Source organism: Gambusia affinis, linkage group LG03 (genome assembly GCF_019740435.1).
Source record: "Gambusia affinis linkage group LG03, SWU_Gaff_1.0, whole genome shotgun sequence".
Taxonomy (NCBI): domain Eukaryota; kingdom Metazoa; phylum Chordata; class Actinopteri; order Cyprinodontiformes; family Poeciliidae; genus Gambusia; species Gambusia affinis.
The window spans coordinates 2,313,622-2,333,024 of NC_057870.1; the positions used below are offsets into that span (position 1 = coordinate 2,313,622).

The window sequence follows — 19,403 nt, forward strand, 5'->3', positions numbered from 1 at the left end:
TTGTGTGACAAAACACTGAGGTGGATGCAGGAAGTGTCTCAGTCAGATGCACACAGAGTTTTTAAACTAAAGATTTTCTTAGAAAAAATTAAAGGATGAGATTGCTTACAAGAGTTTTTTTTTTTTTATTCTGACATAATTCTGAAAGTTATTACATTTACTGTAGCCTACCTGCATTACTAACTTATTTAGAAACAATGTTGCAACATTATTCCTGCAGTCACATGCTGTTCTTAAAGTCTTAAGGAATGCCTTAAAACTTTAGAAAAGGTCAGGATGCAGAGCTCTGTTAACTCCTGGTTGCCAACAGAGAAGAAAAAAAGAACAAACGTTTTTTTGGGGATTCTCTCGTTTTGTGCTCCACCTGATTTCACCAGCCACAGAAACTGTGCTTTCAAAATAAAAGGTCATGCATCAATATACTTTTTCCAATACTTTTGATGAATCTGTTTCTTCAACTACATTCAGCAGATGACAAACAATTATGATTTTTTTACCATTTACATGCCACTTTTGCTGGCTATTTTATCTCACACCTTTTGGGGGGGAAATACAAATATCTTTGGAAACAAAATAAACTACAAACACCACAAACACCTCAGAATGGTGGTGTTTGTAGTTTGGGCTTGTTTTGAAGTCACAGGGCCTGGGCCCCTCACAGTCACGTAATCTGTTGAGAACTTCCCTGCATAGCAAAGAACTGTAGAGTGAACCGAGAAAATGTGTCAAACAAATCTGAAGCAGCTAAACCCCCAAAACACCAATGAAACAGCTATGAATAGAACGTCAAGCATAGGAACAGAGAAAGGTTTACAGAAATAATAGCAGTAATGTAGTTTGGACATGGATTTGCTCTCTAAGGGAGGGCTAGCTGTCCCACCCTTTGAACAACAACAACGACAACAGCTGACTTCAAACCAGCCCTGTCTGGTCAGTGAATAGAACCACAGCTGTTGGGGCTCCAGAGAGCGGGATGTGGACCGGGCTCCGAGTGCTAAGGCTAAAACGCTGGACCCAGGTTTGAATCCAGCTGCAATGCAGAAGGAGTTACTGTGGTTCACAGTTAATTCAGATCCTATAATTCAGTTCAGTGTCTTGTGGTCTATGATGTCCATATAATGAAACCATCCCACCATAGTGCAGCTTCATATTGATTCCCTCCACAATCCCACATAGCTGAGAGCACTGATAAGGAAGAGAGCTTTCAAATTTATTCCTGATATAGTATATTCTGACCCATTCCACCGGTTGAATGGGTCAGAACAAAGTTGCTTTATTTCAGGAACTAAAGTGAAACGCATTATTAATTCTCAGACTAATGTTTCCAAACCTTTATTACTGTTAATTTAGAGGATTTTCTGCATAGAGCCAATAACAAAAATAAAACCTAAGATTAAAATGTCATATAAGACCAACAACAAAACATTTTTAATACAGAGATGTGAACTGAATGAAATTTGTAATATTTTATCAGTTTGTTTTTTTAAAACGGAACTTTTAATCTGGTAAAGCAGCCTGACCAGAACACATAGAGTTGAATTCTGTATGAGTGAACGTGATTGCTAAAAGTCCCCATGAGGTAGATTGTTACTGAAAGTTAAAAACACTGACAGGTCAAAAACATAAAAAAATAAATCATGGCAGGACAGGACAGTTATTGAACATGGACAGTTTTATTTAAAAAATCCCACTGACAGCAACAAGTGAAGCTACTTATTACAACCAAACACTGTTTTAGGTCTTTACAATCATAAACCATCAGTGTCACAATTTCAACTTCAACCTTTATATGTGGCTAATCCAGCTGTGCTCAGTAGTTCACAGCCAGCGCGCAACATAACGGAGTAATGCGTCACTTTATCTCTCTGTAACTGAAGCAGGATGCAGAGATTTTGCTCTAACCATCCAAATGTTCAGCGTCCTCACGTTTGTCCTTGACAAAGCCAGGGCACAACTACAAAAAGCACTTGGAAAAGGGAAATTAATGAGAATGACTACAATAGCATTGAGAGAAAGAAAGCTTGGCAGGGGGTTTTCCTCAGAGTCATCCAGCAAGGTCATACAAAAAAAAAAAAAAAAAACGTGTTCCTCTGATCCTTGTAGCACCCTGCCTTTCAGAACTACTCAAGGCTAACATGTACTAGACTTGCACTGAATGGTGGATTCCTTGAAGAGGGTCATAAACCACTGCTGTGAATGAGCTCTGATGGGCACATGCCCCCTGTTGGTCAATGGGAGGCGTTGCTTGGTAAAATGTAATGAGCCTAAATCTTAATGTTAATCATAACTATTAACTAATGAAGTGACAGGAGGAAACTTTTTCATTTCATTTTGGACTATTAGACTTGAAAATGTGGCAGCAAACTATACTGTTTTTGAAATTTGATCTGACAGTATTTGCCGTTATTGTACACACTCTGTGTTGCAATTGTATTCACCTTTTTCACATTTTGACAGTTTAAAACCACAAACCTAAATGTATTTTATCAGGATTTAATATTAGAAACCAACACAAAGTGATGCATAAGCAGGAAGTTGGGGAAAGGATAGATGACTTCTCACAAATAATAACCAGAATGTGTGTGATCTATACTTGCCCTCAGTCTTTCTTACCCTAATCCCGTTTCAGAAGTCACCTAATACGTGAAGAAAGTCCATCTCTGTTTTGTTTCATCTTAACAAGAAACTGTTCTGTGTGTGAGATAAGCTGCTCTGTCAGTCATGTGTTTATTTTTTTACAAATTAAAATCAGAAAACACTGGTGTGCAGCTCTATTCAGTCAATGTTGTGTAAAACTGCTTGTTGCACAAAGAACCAGCTACAAACTTTGCACTTTTGAAGACCGACATCTTTGTCCATCTTCTTTGTATGCTAGCAGGAACTCAGTCTGGATGTGGAGGCTCTGTCAGCATCAAAGTCTTGCCACAGATTCTAGCACATCAATCTGCTTTGATCTAAACCAAAAAAGTCTCTTCCATCCTCTAATTGATTATCTTCCAGAATGGTCTTCACATTGACTCTGAACCGGGGGACTATAATCATAATTTCCCACCACACATGACATTTTGAATAAGTTCAGTTTTCTTCTCTGAGCAGAACACCTTCTACATGTTTGTTGTGTTTTCTGCTTCCTACTCTTCTACATACACAGTCAAATGTTGTCCTGATTGACAGTGGTAGAAACTTGTCATGTACTCGATGGGATGCCGGTTCAAATCCCCACTCTGTCTGTCAGAGTGGTGGTCAGACTGTCCCAGGTCAACTGCAGAAATTAATCTTGACAAATTAACCAGGAATTCTTACACAATTCTGCTCGGTTTTCATCTCCCTTCAGGGCTCCATCTGTACTTTCTCCCACTGAAATGGATTTCTCTGGTAGAATTTCAACTGGGCCAATCAGAGTACAGATGGAGAAGTTTCTGCAGTGTCTTAGAATTACAGTCTTGTAGTTTTGGCAAAGGCAGCCGAGGTAGTGACTGAAGCCGATCACTGTGTGTTGGCCACGCCTCCAAATATTATATTAACATTAACAAGCTCTTCTCTCTTCACAGTGGAGGATGGTTGTGTACAGCACAGGCAACTTCTGGTGCATCACGTACATCACAGACAAACGTTAGCAATTGGGTAACATTTAAAACCTCAGCAGAGTCCATGCCTCCAGGAAACAATTGTTTCTCAACAGACCTTCTGGACCTCATGAGACATAGAGGGAAGGACGGTCAACTCCAGGGAACAAGAACCTCAGTTCCTTTCTACACCCTCAAGTTCAAAACAAAGTCTGTAGAGCAGGGGTGGGCAATCCTGTCCTCTAAGACAACTCTTAGATGTCTGCCGGGTTCAACAAGCTTCAATCAAACAGCTGAATGAGTCCAGTTCTCCAGAGTCATAATAATAACCTCATTATTTGACCCAGGTGTGTTGTAGCAAGAACAAATCTAAAGGTTGCAGGACTCTGGCTGTAAAGGGAAACTATCTGTTATTGTCGTTTCCTAATTTACTTAATGAATGATACACTCAGATTAAAATCCCATAAGACTCATTTTCCGGATTTGGAGTTTAATTCTATGAAACTTGATTTAATGTAAAAGTTGTCCTGGTGACCAGCGGGCCACCACATGTATCTGAACCCATGAGTGTTGAAATTGAGTTGCAGCAAGTTTTCCTTCTTTCAAGTGCAGGTCATCTCATGAACTGCTCACTAATTCAAGTTATAAGTAAAACTGATCATTTCTTTGCCAGGAGTTGGCAGATCCAAAGTTGTTTTCAGTTAATCTGCACCAAAGCTTTGGCTCAGTGATAAGAGAATGTTAGTAATGAAAGAAAAAAACCTGACAGCCCAAACTCAGTCCCATCAGAATTTTTCTATAAGTGTGTTTACAGTGTGTGAAATCGAGGGGCCAAAGACTGTCCAACCCCCCCAGGTGACCCTTGACCTGTTTCAGTGTTTGGAGAAAGTTTCGTCAACATTTCTGAGGTGAAATTGGAAATAAAAACCAAACCTCAGTGGTCTTGTTAATTCTTCTCTACTCAACACATATTAGCATGTACAATCGCTACATGTTTAATTTATTTGTTTTACTTTTTAGCTGCGTGTTGCTGGATAAACTTATGTGGACACCAGATGTTCCAGTGTAGATTTATGCCAGAGTCACATTTAGTTTCAAGGCCGCAGTGGGCTGGCTGATAATTAGCTGTCATGAAAGAGGCCTTCACAAACCTGCAGATATCTGACTAAAGGCCGAGCAAAACAACGGGATGTAAAAAGCTACTCTGAATGCATTTAGTTTCCCAACAGAGCGACAAAATGTGAACTCAATTAAAGCACACTGAGCTGATGTGTTCCCTTAACCTCTCGGAGGTGTTGGTTCAGATGCCACCTGAATAACTGTGTTCTCACTGAGTTCATTCAAAGACATGATGCAGGGATTCAGAATGTATAAGTCGGTGCATGTTTCCCTTTCAGACAAAAGACAGCATGTCACTGCAATGAAGCCACCAAGAATGTTTTACTTCTGCCTATTAAAAGATTTTTAATGTAATGCAAACAAAAAGAGACTGAAAAGTTTCTCACATCGTGGTGGAGTTGAAGTCCTGTGAGGAGGAATGCAGGAGCAACTGTTACCATAGCAACAGCAATTTCCACAGAGATCATAGTTCAAACAAGTTTATGGCAATATCTTAAAGGGGCAGTATTATGTATTATGCAATGCAATTTTAGAGCACAATCAAGTAACTACTTTTATTTCAGCTGTCATATAAATGCTGTATGTATTAAATATGACAGCAAAACATTTTGACTTCATGATTTAACTCCATGAAATTGGGTCTCTGTCTCTTTAAAAACTGCTGCTCTTTCTGAAACTTCGCCTTCAGGAAGTTATCACAACACGGCTCCTCTATTAACCCTTTAACAACGTTTTTGCTCTGAGAAGTAGCCCCTATAATGAGCTCAGCTGATGAGCAATCCCACCAGGTGTTTGCTGATTGCTACTGGCTAGTCTGAAGGATCTAATGAAGGGAGTAGCTGGGGAGGGCTGCTCTGTGAGATGGAAACTTGGAAGCTGAAGCTCTGAGGAGGATCTGAGTGGAAAAGGCAGCACTCTGCTACATCAAGCGTTTAGGCATCCCAGAATGGTTGCTATGGAGATTAAAGGATTTCTCAAACATCTGCAGTGTTTGAGAAGGGAACAACACTCATCAAAAGGACAAAATAACAGGAATGTGATACTGTGTGTACATTTTTTGTTCTTTTTTTATCTTTCCTTAACATTGCTCTGTGGCATATATTTTGACCTAGGTGTGTGTTTCCATGACAGCGCGCTCAGACACAGGATCGGAGCTTCTCTTGTCGCCTGTGTGTTTATGGTTTTATTGTTTTTATTAATATGTTTGGGATCTTTTCCACATTGGATTACAAACTGAACAGTGCTTAATGGAGGACTTTTAACACATGCACAACATTCCACCAGACTTAGTCCAGAAACCTTCTCGCTTCTCGCTGACAATGATGGTTAAAATCTTCCACCGGGAGATATGGAGAACGCTGTATTTCTGCTTTTTTTATATATATATTTATTGAAATATACTCATTTATTATTATTTATTTATGTGCACTGGATTCGAGAGTTGCTATTTTTTAAATTGTGTTGTGCTTTCTGGCACAATGACAAAGTAATTCTGATTCTGATTCCCCCTCCGACTCTGTCTGCCCCTTTCCTGTTATTTTATTGTGAATGGCACTGAGCAGCAAAAATAAACTCAACTACACATTTGAGCCTATTTCCATAATTCATCAAAAATGCCAAACATTCAGGAAAAAAAAAAAAACTGTCGTGCATTGATAAAAACATCATTTTGAAATGGTATGTTCACATGTAGTGAATGAAAATAAGAAGGGGGTTTCAAAATAAGGGTATTGGCAAAAGGACGATTTCACCAGGAGCCATTAAGATATTTACATACAGTACATGAAAAACTCAAGCATTTCCCTCACTGAGATATAATCAGACTAAACTCTACTAGCTCAGATTGCCAACATTACTACATCTTAGTAAATGTCAGAATATTGACAGTTGAGGCCATAACTTCAGTAACAACATAAAATCCCAGATTACACTTTGCATCCATGAGCAACATCCTGTGATCCCATGAAAATACAATGAAAGTGTTGGTTATAACCAATGTTAGATTTAAAGTTGAAGAAGTTTGAGTTGTATTTTATATTTCACCCAAATTTCATCCAAACATTTTCTTTCTCAGTGCAAAAGAAAATGTCGAATTAAACGTAGACAGTTGGCTGGAGCCCTTGAATATCACCATGAACGGGTTGGATGAGTTCTTTCAGGTCTGAAGCCTCGAATGAGTTGAAACGTAGAACAGACCCATATTTGCAGGCCGGTGCTGATTGGAAGAACTGTGTGTTGAGGGGTGGGGAGCTGTAGTGGAGGCCCTGCAGAAATGTGGAGGAACAAGGTTATGGCCCTCCTGGAAGTGTGTCAGTTGGCGACGGGTCAGGAATGGCGGCTGCTGTCCCTTTATCAGCGTCTAGGTCGCATCTTGTCAGGGTCAAGGGGAGCAAGATGAGAGGGAGATGGGGGAGATGGGGGCCGGAGGAGGACCACACCTGGTGAAGGCACGCTTCTGGAGCGTGCTGGACCGTGCGCGCTCTGTTAACACGAGCCAGGAGCCAGCAGAAAAGGGAGCGTTTAGGCCAGGCTGCACAGCCAGTTCTGGCCTTGACATGACTGACGTAGATACAGACGGCCAACACCAAACTGAGCTGGATGGAGGGCTTGGACTTCACCTTCTGAAACATCTTCATCTCGTTTGGGACTGACTTCAATTGTATGGACAGTCTGACACCGTCAGGAGCGATGCCTCCTTAGGGCTCCTTCAGGGCTTTATGCATTTTTCCAGTTTGTACTTAGTTCTGCACAAACCTACGGTTTTGGCTCCATCTTTGTTTAGGAATATTCAATTCAGTTTATTTCTATAAGGCTAATTCACAACAGATGTCATCCTGATACCCCAGCATGTATGTAGTAACAGAAGGAAACATCCAACAGAACCAGAACCCAGAGATGATTGATCTGAATTATTTAAGATTTTAATTGTGAAAACAGACAGATTCCTCAGTACATTTTAATTGTAGCACGGGGTGGGTGAACTCATGTTAAACATTTGCAAACAATGACATAAATAGCAGTAAAATATATTTTACAGAAGGGCTTAATGGTCTCAGAGAGTGAGTGTATCAGCTGATCAGCTGATAATTCAAGGTCAAACTCAGCCTCCAAACAAAAAGACAAAGTTAGTGTCATTTTTAGAGAAATTAAAATCATTTTAACATATGTGAAATGTTGTCAAATTATATCATGATTATTATGATATAATTTTCATCTATATCTATTATATCTTTTACAATGGAACTGCTGGATGATAGTTTATTGGCAGGATGAATGAGGAAAACCCTCAGATTGCTGCTCCAACAAAACCTGCTGAGATTTTTCCGGTCTCCAGAACTACGTGGAAAAGGTCTGGGATGGAAGGAAGAAAAGCCTGACTGAGCCTCCAACATATATATATATATATATATATATATATATATATATATATATATATATATATATATATATATATATATATATATATATATATATATATATATATATATATATATAAATTCATAATTCTGCTCTACTTTGTGTTTTTTATCTCCTAAAAAATCCAACTAAACACACTGATGTTTGTGTCTGAATACAAAACTTAATATTATGCATATTGTTATGAATGGAAATATTTTACTAGAAACCAGGAGATGTTTATTCACCTTTACAGATACTATTAAGTTAATATTTTCATGGTAAAAAGATATGGAATATTTATGGTTTGACTGAAACTGGGTTATCAGTTTGACCCAGCAGTGAGTTCAGTCATGCAGGGGGACAACATTATGTATTTCTATCCCACAGGACAAATGATTCTCTAAACAACGGTGGCTGCTGATTCAGCCGCTGCTGTTTGGTGAAGTTCAGCAGATTTGATGTTGGAATCGCTTCATGAACGGGACCAAAGTGACGCAGAAGGTTTCAGGGTCGCCGTGGGAAACGACAAACAGCCGTATCATCACACTGGAGGAAACGATATTAATAAACAACAAACATCCTCTCTGGAGAGCACGATTTATCACAGCAATAGCCGCCTTTGCAGCTGACCATTAGCTGCCGACGATGCTCTGCAGTGCAATATTTAATAACAATAGGTGCAACATGAAGGTGAGGTTCTCGCTGCAAACAGGCTCTTTTAATCTAGACTGAAAACCTCCCTGATTAGAGTTGCTTTTCAACTATAATAAATGAAACATTGACCAATGATTTTAATGATGTCACTCCACAAAATGGTTGTTACTGGTTTCTCAGTGACTGTATGTTGTTTTTATAACTTTTTTTAATTTTGTCTTTTTATGATTTAAAGCACTTTGAACTGCTCTATTACTGAAATGTGTCGTACAAATAAATTCATTGATTGATTGATCCTCAATTCATCACAAGTGACTAATTAGTCAATTTAGGATTCTCATAATGCTATATTTATTTATTTATTTATTTATTTATTTATTTATTTATTTATTTATTTATTTATTTATTTATTTATTTATTTATTTATTTTTGGTAGAATAATATAAAAATTATTTCCTCTTTAATAGGTTTAAAACTTATTTAAATCTAACTTGTGGAAGAAACAATACAAAACATAATCTACAATGTTTGCTTCATAAAGCAATTACAACTAACTAAATTTGAAAACGTGTGGAAAAAAAGAGAAAATATCAAATGATTTACAGAACCATCAGCAGGTGCTACTGCCTCTTCAAACGCAGCATACAGGTGTGTTAACAATACGTTAAGACAGCAGCAATTAACCTGAGTGGAGCAATTTTTGCTGGGAAGAGCTAAGAACACTTTGCTAAGCTGTGTCAGATAGAGGCTAATCCTCCTGGGGGTTAGAATTATTTCGAGCATAAAGTCTGCAACTCTGAGAGCCTAAAAAATAAAACATCCAAAATAAAACGTCCAAATCATACGATTTGGCAGAATTCGAATAATTCTGCAAAGACTAGTGGGCTTAAAATCCACCGCAGTGACATCAAGGATTCGCTGTTGGTTGTTGGAACTCGCCATGGTAGTTCCTGCAACCACGTTGGCACAAGGAGTGTTGGGGTGAAGTAAATTTTGACACAGGTCAGTTTGTTCTGCTTGCTTTTCTGCAAAGTCAGTATGCAAATCAAATCCGTCGATGTTTTAGAGTTCTATGATCTGATCTGATCTGAATGTGTTGAAATGACAGTCACATAAAGTGCTGGGTCATTTTTCAAATGAAAGTTACTTTGAAATGTTTGAAAAAAACAAATTTTTATGGTTCCACTCCGACAAGCTGTCAGCTGAAAAAAAAAAAAAAAAAAATCACTCTTTGACTAAGTGGTGGAATAGAACAGGTAAGATGCAAACTCTATTTTAAAGGAATGTGAACTGTCCCTTTAAAGCAGGACTTTTTCTAGCATTAAACTTTAGGCATGTTCTCAGAGAAAGGTCAGAATTTGTCTTCCTTAGTTTACGTCTCTTGTTTTCTCATTTAATCGATGGCCTTGGTGATCAAATACATACTGCTCTTTCCCTCAGAACTTCAGCTGTAAACGGGTTTAATCATACAGAAGTTCTATGACCTTGGTTTAATTACTATCATATTTTCTTGTGCCCTGCTTAAATCTGTACAGAAACACCTGGAGCAGCCAGCCTCCCACTGCTTTACCCTCTGCCCTGAAATTACACACTCCTTTCATATGTTCACCATACTGAAGCATCTTTTCAAATCGGAACCATAAAATAAATGAATGCAGCCATCAGAGCTGAATGTTAAGCAGTCATCGTTGATTTTCATCCCCGGTTCTCATCAAAAGCCGTGGCGGTGCTGGAAGTCTGAGGCCAGGAATCTTATCTCCGTTCCAAACATCCATGTGCGTTATCGGAGAGAAAGAGGATGCAGATAACACACACCACAGGGGCCGGCGAGGTGAAGGGCGGCGTCTGATGGCGCGCGCCAAGGTGAAAGCAGACGGCTCAACCGGCCGGACAAATAAACACGGTGCACACTGATAATGCCATCTCATGAGAGATAATCATCTCACAGCTGATAGTGATGCTGGGGTTGCGACCTCTTGCATAATCATGTGTAGAAACCATCGGCCTGTGGCCCTCCTGTTGTTGTTCCCAGGAGGACCGGCAGCCTTGACTGGTGCTGGGAGGGGGGTAGTGTTAGGGACAACTCGTCAAAAAGCCACTGCGTCAGCCTTGAGGAAATAAAGTGACGCCTTCTGCACCCGTGGCCCGCTCTACTCATGATGCAATCAGCAGTGCAAAGGCGACCATCCGTCAGCGCAGAGGCAACATGACTGACTGCAGAGGCTCCACCTGATTTCATACATCATGGAGCCCAGATTCTAGAAGAAAACATGCTGATTCCAGTTTTAGTAAGCTTAACATGTTCAGTATCAAAGAATAGATTGAATAGATAGAAAGGAGAATGTTTCTGAGATTAATCCTCGAGCATTTTCTGACCATTTTTTTTTCCTTTCTTTTCTGTCTACAATGGTCCTGATGAGCTGTTGTAGATATAAGACTGTTTTGTGGTTTGAGTTATATTGTAGCTTTGATAGGGGAGCTATGGTGGCTATTAAATAACATCTGCTACTGGTTGAGCTCCTCCCACTGTTACATTAAAACTGTTGTTGAAAGGCATTTCAATTTAGATTTGACATTCAGAAGATTGATGTTTTCACTTGTTTCTGTCCAAAAGCTAAAAACATCTTCATTTAGTTTAGAAGTAAGCTGATGAGGTTTGATCAAATTCACAGTTTCAGATTTTCAGATGCAGCACATTTTTATCAGACTTTGCTGCAGATTTGAATTTGGACTCAGATCCTGCAGGTGGTCAAAACCTTTTCACAGATCCACAGTTCAGATGATTAAATGACTCTGCCTCAGTCTGAACCCGGCTCCTGGATGAGCTTCAGCTTCTTTCTGGAATCTGCTGCTGCTTCTGCAGCCACTAGTCACAGATAACCTCATAAAACTTCACTGTCATAATATTCCTCAAGTACAACAGATTCCGTTTCTTTGTGTTTTATTGTGAACATATTAGTGCTTTGTGTGTAATGTGCGACAATCTAACAGCTGCCAAGTCAGTCTCATCAGAAGTTCTCTATTTACAGAGAACTTCTGATAAATAAGCAGCTCTTGAGAATACAAAAGGTTCAGGGCAAACGCGTTTCAATAAATTAGATTATCATCAAAGAGGGAGACTCATACATTATACACAGAGTGATACAATTTCAAGCACTTATTTCAGTTCGTTTTGATGATTATGGCTTATAAAATAAATAACACAACCTCAGTTTCTCAGCAAATGAGAACATTATAGGAACAGAATAGAAAAAGTATGTAATGATGCCAACATATTAAGGCTTATCCAGTGGGCACAAACCGTCTCCCTCTACAACGTGTCAAACTCAAGGCCCAGGGGCCAAATATGGCCGCTGTAAGCCTTTTAGAGGGCCACATAAATGGAACCTTTAAGATAACAGTGTTGTGCTTAACTATTATCATATCAATCAAATCAAAGCAGTTTTTAGTTGGACATTGCCAAGCTACATCGTTAAATTTTATACATTTTTTCATAAGTTCTTATAAAATGCATCTAGATGATCGGTCCACTGGGTTTCTGAACTCCACAGTCAGTGATGGTTTGGGTTGCCATGTCCTCTGCTGGTTCTGGTCCACTGGGTTTCTGAACTCCAGTCAGTGATGGTTTGGGTTGCCATGTCCTCTGCTGGTTCTGGTCCACTGGGTTTCTGAACTCCACAGTCAGTCCAGCCGTCCAGCAGGACGTTTCAGAACACTTCTTGCTTCCCTCTGCTGGATGGAGAGGCTGATTTGATTTCCACCTGGACTTGGTTCTGACCCGCACTGACAATGGTACCAGAAGCTGGTCCAATAATCATTGTGTTACTCCACAGTCAATGCAGAGTCTGTCTGTGGAGACCCCACAATGGGTCTGAATATGATAGAGATCACTGTGACCCAGTTTGTACTGATCAACAAACTCCCCTGACCTTTAACCCCCACAGAGAATCACAGGGCTGTTAGAGGTATAGTTTTATGTTTTCAGCTAAATTACTGAAATTATTTATTTTTCCGATCTTAACCTGCATCTAGATCTCAAAGCAAACAGGCGTTTACTGGAAACAGTTAGCTCCTATTAGCATCCAGACGGCTCGACAGTCATCCAGTTCAATATTGTTCTTATTGTTTCCTCTTCTATTTGTTTAGTAATATTTTAATAATTGTATATTCAATCAATTTTTATATTTCCTGTTTGTACCAATAACACTTGAATGTATATGTACTCTTATAGTTTTTCAGTATTTTCTGCGCACTCCTTTATCCAAGCAACAACATTTTGTTGCCAAATTCACTGTTGTGTCTTTCTACGGTGACAAAGTCAGTCTGGATCTACCATCAATGCTCTGCTGAGGACCGGATGTCAGATGTTGGTCCGAAGATTTGAACTCGTGACCCTGAGACCATCTCAGACTGAACCATAAAAAACAAAGAGACCAACTGCTTTTACTTGTATAACATTCACATTTATTTGGTTTCAAGTCCTAAAACATTCTAAACATGCTTTAAACACGTAATGGATCACATTCTTCACAGGTAGTTACAGTAATGAGAGCAGACAAGAGATTTCTGAAGAGGGAGAAGAAAAAACAAAAGACGTTTCAGTGAATTGATTCAATCGTATAAATGTATTTAATCCCTGAGATATGTCAACATTCATTCACTCCTGCAAACCAGGCTCCTGTTCAAAGGTCATGGCAGTGTCACGGCTCAGTTTCAGATTCCAGGAGTCCCCCGCTTCATGAGAACATCAGACCCAACGATGAGGACTTCACATTATAAAGTGGGCTGTGTCATTAGTGACGCCCGGCACTTTGATGTAAAGTTATCTGCGGGGTGGAACTGAGGCCTGAGCAGGCCCCGCCCCCACCCCGCTGCGTCACCATCCGCATCATCGGAGGTCCGCTCAGAGTGGGTCTGTGCTCTCGTGCCACGGCGCCAGGGTCACACGGGAGCGCCACCGCACGTCAACACCAGGAGAGGTCGGTTTGACCACAGCTCCATTCTCTCATTGCTAATCGATCACAAGCAGCATTGACAGAGTCAGATATGATAGCGCTTTGTGTTGCCTTGAAGGAACAATAATCAGGGAACACAATGGGGATTAAAAAATAAACACAAACACACACACACACACTGAGGCGTATCGTAATGTGGAGAAAACAATGCAGCCGTCGGCATGATAACGCTCTGATACGGTGGATGTGGCACCGCCACTGACGTTCTTTCATCTCCGGCCTGGATTCATGACGAGAGGGCAGGAGTTGGAATATGAAATGACGCCAATTTAACAGAAACAAAGCATAAACATAAAAGGAAAGTCAAGGGACGCGAGGGACTCTGGGTGTTTTCAAAATAAAAGCTGCCAAAGGACAAAAGAAGTGTCTGAGGTAGAACGAAAGGAGTGGTTCTGATGTGTGTCCAGATTTAAGAGTTTGGTATCAATGCGAGAGCACCGAGTGAAAAACAATAACACACAACAGAACAGAATGTTGGAGTGAAAGCAATAAATAAGAAAAACACAATGACAACTTAAGAGAGGTAGTTTCAGCACAGAAATGATGAATGACTTCTCCCTCGTCTGCACAGTCAAATCACAAAAACAGGAAAGAAAAAGAAGCCTTCGTCCAGAGAGAGCAGGAGGTCGGAGGTCAGGCAGCGATGCCGCTGCTCGGTTACTGTCTGATGTGGACTCTGATCGCTGGTCAGAGCGTTACCGAGGTGACGTGTCGACGGAACCTTTTCAGACAGCCTAAGTTTGACACTCCCTTTCTGTGCAGACAATAAGTCGACGGCTGTGAATGTGTTGGAGAGGCAGTTAGTCGACTGAATTTCCCTTCAAAAAACACCCGCTTTTGCTCAGGTGTGTGTTCACAGAAAGTGGTTTATCCCTGAGGTCATGTAGTGGAACGAGTCAGTCGGTTACAAAGATGTCTTCTGTCCAAAGGTGAATGATGCAGAACACAAAGCTGCACAGATAAATCTGAGCTAGAAAAAAAGACAGAATCCCCACGCTCCTCCAGGCAGCGAAACACTTAAACAGAAAACAAAATGAGCCCATATTTATGATGGCTCATTAACCATTGTAGATTTAAATATAGGAGTAGTACATTTCTGTCAAAAAAAAGAGAAAACTCTGAAATTTTTAGATCAATCTCAGAAATTTTCCAGAAAACAAAACTTGGAATTTTCTGACTTTTGAAACTGAAATATTTAAAGGGAAAAAAAAACGTAATTTCAGAATTTTGTTCTAGAAAAATTAAGACTATAGTATCAGAAAATTTTAAGACTAAAAATTCTCAGCTCTTTTTCTCGCAATTTATTTATTTTACTTTTTCCATAGTCTCTTCTGGAAAATTGCTGACATTAATCTAAATGTTTCTGAGTTTCTCCGCAGAAATTTAATCCTTTTCTCTTCTTTTCTACCTACAGTGGCCCTTATGTGCTGCTGTATATCTCTAATTTGTCAGGTAGGCGATACAAATTTCTAGACCAGTCAAACGTGGAAACAGGCCGCATGTTTAGAGGAAAACATTGTGAACAGAAAACCTCCACCAGTCCAGATCCGTTCCTTTCCGAGTTCTAAACCACCGACTGCTGCGATGTGATGAACGAGACAAGGGAAAGAGTTTGGTTTAAAAATCTTTTTAAAACTTCTGAATACGATGGAGATCACTTTGACCCACTGCCAAAAAAAAACAAACAAAAAAACAACAAAACAACTGGCAAAAAAAAGAAAGCACAACAAAAGAAAAAAAAAGAACCCTGGAAACATTCAAAATAACTACAGAGGAAAACACATTTCACACAGCAAGGCTGGAGCGAGGCTGACTGGAGGAGGACAGGTGGCATCTGTCAGACATAAGGGAGGAGGTGAAGAAGACCCCCACCCCCACCCCCACTCCGGCCCTCACCTTCAGACTACAACCACTGTCTCTCAAAGCTTGGGTGAAATACTGTGAAAAAAGGGCAGAAAAAAAAAAAAAAGAAATTTTCTACAAGAGGACCTACGATGTCCCCAAACCTACATCTACTAACACTACAGGTACATCAGCACAGTCACTGAGGAACTCCTGAATGCAACATAAAACACTCACTTTACCCTGTTTAGATCCAGGTCTGCAGGGACCTGCCAGAGGAACACACTGGGAGGGCAGCAGCCATGGTCAAGCGTCCAGGTCTCTGAACCTCATCGGTGTGTGCAAAAAAAAAAAAAAGTTAAAATAAAAATTAAAAATAAAAAGGAAAAAAAATTACAACAAAAAAAAAAAGTTGTTGCAAGAACAGCATCTTCCTGCTCTTCTAATTGTTCGCATATTGTGAAACCGCGAAAACCCCGAAGAATCCACGGGGAAATATTCAAGCGGTCTGAAATGATCATCTCACATTTTAAAAATAAAGACCTTTTTTTTTTCTATGGCTATTCTTTTAAAACAATGTGCATATCTGTCCCAGAGGCTCATCCAGACGCAGGTCACCTAAATTCCATCACTCAGCGTTGGTTCTTTAAGACGTGAGCCGCCGTCATGAGCTACATTTCTTCTCACGTTCAGTTGTTCTAAAACTCCAAGGTGTAGATCAGAAAAACATGATCGATCAAATGCTGCATTCAGTGCTAGCTGGAAGCCGGAAAGTTCTGGTTTTACTTGTGAACAATCAGGACTTTGAGTTAAAGTCTCAAACACAAAAATCAAAAAAGGCCTGGAGCTTCATGAAGAACCACTGTATGCCAACTGCATGAGTTTTGATTTGTGTCCAGAACAGAAAGAGAATCCTGACCTGCATCCGGAACGCTGTCAAAATGTGCTTGGATGTTTTTGACCACTAAGATCAAGTGAATGCAGCATTACTCCCATTTTCCAGCTGATTCCCCGTCTAAAACATTACATGTACACAATATTGTTCAGATTAACAGGGTCTGCTGTGCTTCTGTTAAAGATGATCATATGTGAACTGGTTCAGTGCACCAAACACAACCTCTCAAAAACATGAAAGTCTACCTCTGATTTCATCTCATTTTTAAAAAATATTCTTATTAGACTTTAAAATCTGCTAAATATCAACATTATTATACTTGGCTTGATTTAACAAGACCACAAAATCTTACCAAGAATTGTTATCAAGTTTCTAATGCAAATATGTTAATACATTTTAAATAAGACAAAACTAGCTGACAAATCACTTTTCAGCAAGTTATAGGAGCTTGTTCTAAGTCAATTCTCTAGTATTGATGAAAAAGTTAGTTTGACTGACAGATTATTTCACTTGTGAAACATTTTAAGTGAAACAATCTGCCATCGGCCCTTTTTCCATCAACATTAAGGAGTTAATGACTTACAACAAGCTCCTATATGTGGCTGCAGCAAGAAGTTAGTTTTGCCTCATTTCAAGTGAACTGAGATGTCTGCTTTAGAAACTGAAACACAAACACATGGTGAGATTTGGTGGTTTTGCAGAACTTCCAGCTGGTTGGCATGTAAGAAAACGACCAAGAGCTCAGCTGGTGTAAAAGGATTCAAAATGTTACAACAGCATTAGAGTAATGTCCGACATTCAACACACATCGGACCTTATTGTCCAGGGTCGTGTGAAAATGGCTCAACATTAGCTTTTAATGTTGGAGATCGACATTAAAGGGGATCCAACTGACGGATTCTCTTTCTCTTCTGGTCACGTGATTACTGACGCTGTGATTATTGTGAAGTTCTTTGGTCAAAATGTCCTCTATAAATAAACTTTAACTTGGCAAGGCTTTAGTGAACCAACTGCTCTGACTGCAGCCCATTTGTTGATTTTTCAGAACAAAGTGAAAGCTTCCACATGAAGGCAGTGTTGTTGGAAACCTGTGAGACTGAAGCCACTTCCTGCAACTAACGCATGGCTCTGATTAGCAGCATTGAGGTGGAATTTTGGTGACCCACTTGTCTGCCCGGCTGAGGGTCTCTCCTCTGTTACATATTGATTAATTTCTTATCACCATCCTTCATTGATAAGAAAGTTCTCCTTTATATATATTCATTCTTTGTTGAGCTGTCAGCTCCCTACCCATTAGTGGGTGTTTGAAGAAAGCATTGCATAACACTTTGGTCTAGAAAGAAAAGTGAAACAAAAACAGCAAACCTAGCTACCCTCCCCTTCCCCTGCAATAAAGCCTCACATCCCTAGTCTATGATTGTAAAAAATACCCGTATGCTCCTTTTTCAGTGATCCCACAGATCCTACAACGGCCAACTTAACTCATGGAATGTTAAATGGACAGGACCGCCTCCCGAGTACAGGATAACTGAGAGTCCATGCATATAAAGTAGCTAAAATTCTGCTAATGGATTTTGCATTTTCAGTGCAACACAACACTGATGTTTCTAAACTCTGATTTCTGCAGCTCATTTTAACATTCAGTCTCTGATTGAGATGTCAAAGCATCCACAGGCTTGATTTTAGACCGGGCAACTCTTCAATTCAAAGCAAGAAAAGGTACCTGAAAATAGCAACAACATCTTCCTGAGGTAGTCACAAATCACAAATGTGTCCTGCTGCCCTGTCTGAATAAAATAAGCTCTTTTAAAGTCTAGTCTAACAATGGCAACGGCGACACATTGAGCAAACTGGATATACACTTGTAAACTCCAAAGACCAATGCATCTTTGAGCATTTGTTTTGTACAGAAGATGTGCACAGTGTAAATCAGCATACATTCAGCTCTGTCGTGTAATAAATATATAAAGAAAAATATTACAAAAAAAAAAAAAAAAAAAAAAAAGAACTAGCTGCTTGTCACATTCACAGGAGGGGAGACCGGTCCCTAGGCTCGGCAGTCGGGATAGGTTAGTTTCCAGAGGGGGCGGTCGCGCAGGGCGACGGGCCGGTCCGGTAGCTGGTCAGGCTGGATTTGCAGGAGTGCAAGACTGCTTTAAACAGGAGGGGGAGCTGCTCCAGGGGGACGTTCACCAGCTTCCCTGAGAGGACAACCACACAGAGGCAGGTCAAACTCAGAGACACAACATCACATCCTCAGCTTTTAGGCTTAGTTATGTAGGTAACTGGAATACAAGAGCAGGATAAACAGAATCATTAGATCTGTGAGCAGACATCAGAAGGCATCAGGAATAAGTATTTCTTCTCCAGGTAGGAAGGCCAAAATTATTTCACAATAACAAACCAAAAAATGCGCTTTGCTGCTAATTGTCAACACGATGGCAACTAGATAACAAGGTTAGAAAAAAAGTTTTAGTGAGGGAGAAGGAAGTTCAGTTATGCTTGTAGATGTAGATGTGATGTGTTTGGGTTCAGTTTCAAAATTTAAAAAGGCCACCCGCACTTTGGAGATACAAACAAATCAAATGTTTCAATTCACTGTTGTTAAAAATATCTTGTGATAATACATAGCAGGAACAAAGTAAAATAAAATCTGAAAAAAATATAAGTTTTGAAAATTCTCTCTCACACACATCTTACACACCCGATACACCTAATTGGTCAAAGAAAAAAAAATCCTCAAATTGCACTAACTTTAACATATAAAAAAATAAAACTTTTTATTTCAGCTCCACAGATCAATAAGTCCTTGAGTCAGTAGAAATAGTAATTATTGCATTAAATAAATCAGTTTGTGTTAAGTAAATGACCTTCCTGTGCAAATTAAATGTTTAAACACAATACAAATAATCA

At 39.7% G+C, this 19,403-nt stretch overlaps 1 protein-coding gene across 3 annotated transcripts in view; it reads right to left on the reverse strand.

Moving 5' to 3' along the window:
- Positions 1–13,211: 13,211 nt before the first annotated feature.
- nr6a1a (nuclear receptor subfamily 6, group A, member 1a) overlaps positions 13,212–19,403 on the reverse strand; it is a 121,523-nt gene continuing 115,331 nt past the window's right edge. For all 3 annotated transcript variants that reach the window (XM_044110642.1, XM_044110641.1, XM_044110643.1), the window contains one exon: positions 13,212–18,691. In XM_044110642.1, the coding sequence (XP_043966577.1) occupies positions 18,561–18,691 (131 nt within the window). In that variant the 3' untranslated portion in view covers positions 13,212–18,560. The remainder of the gene's footprint in view (positions 18,692–19,403) is intronic.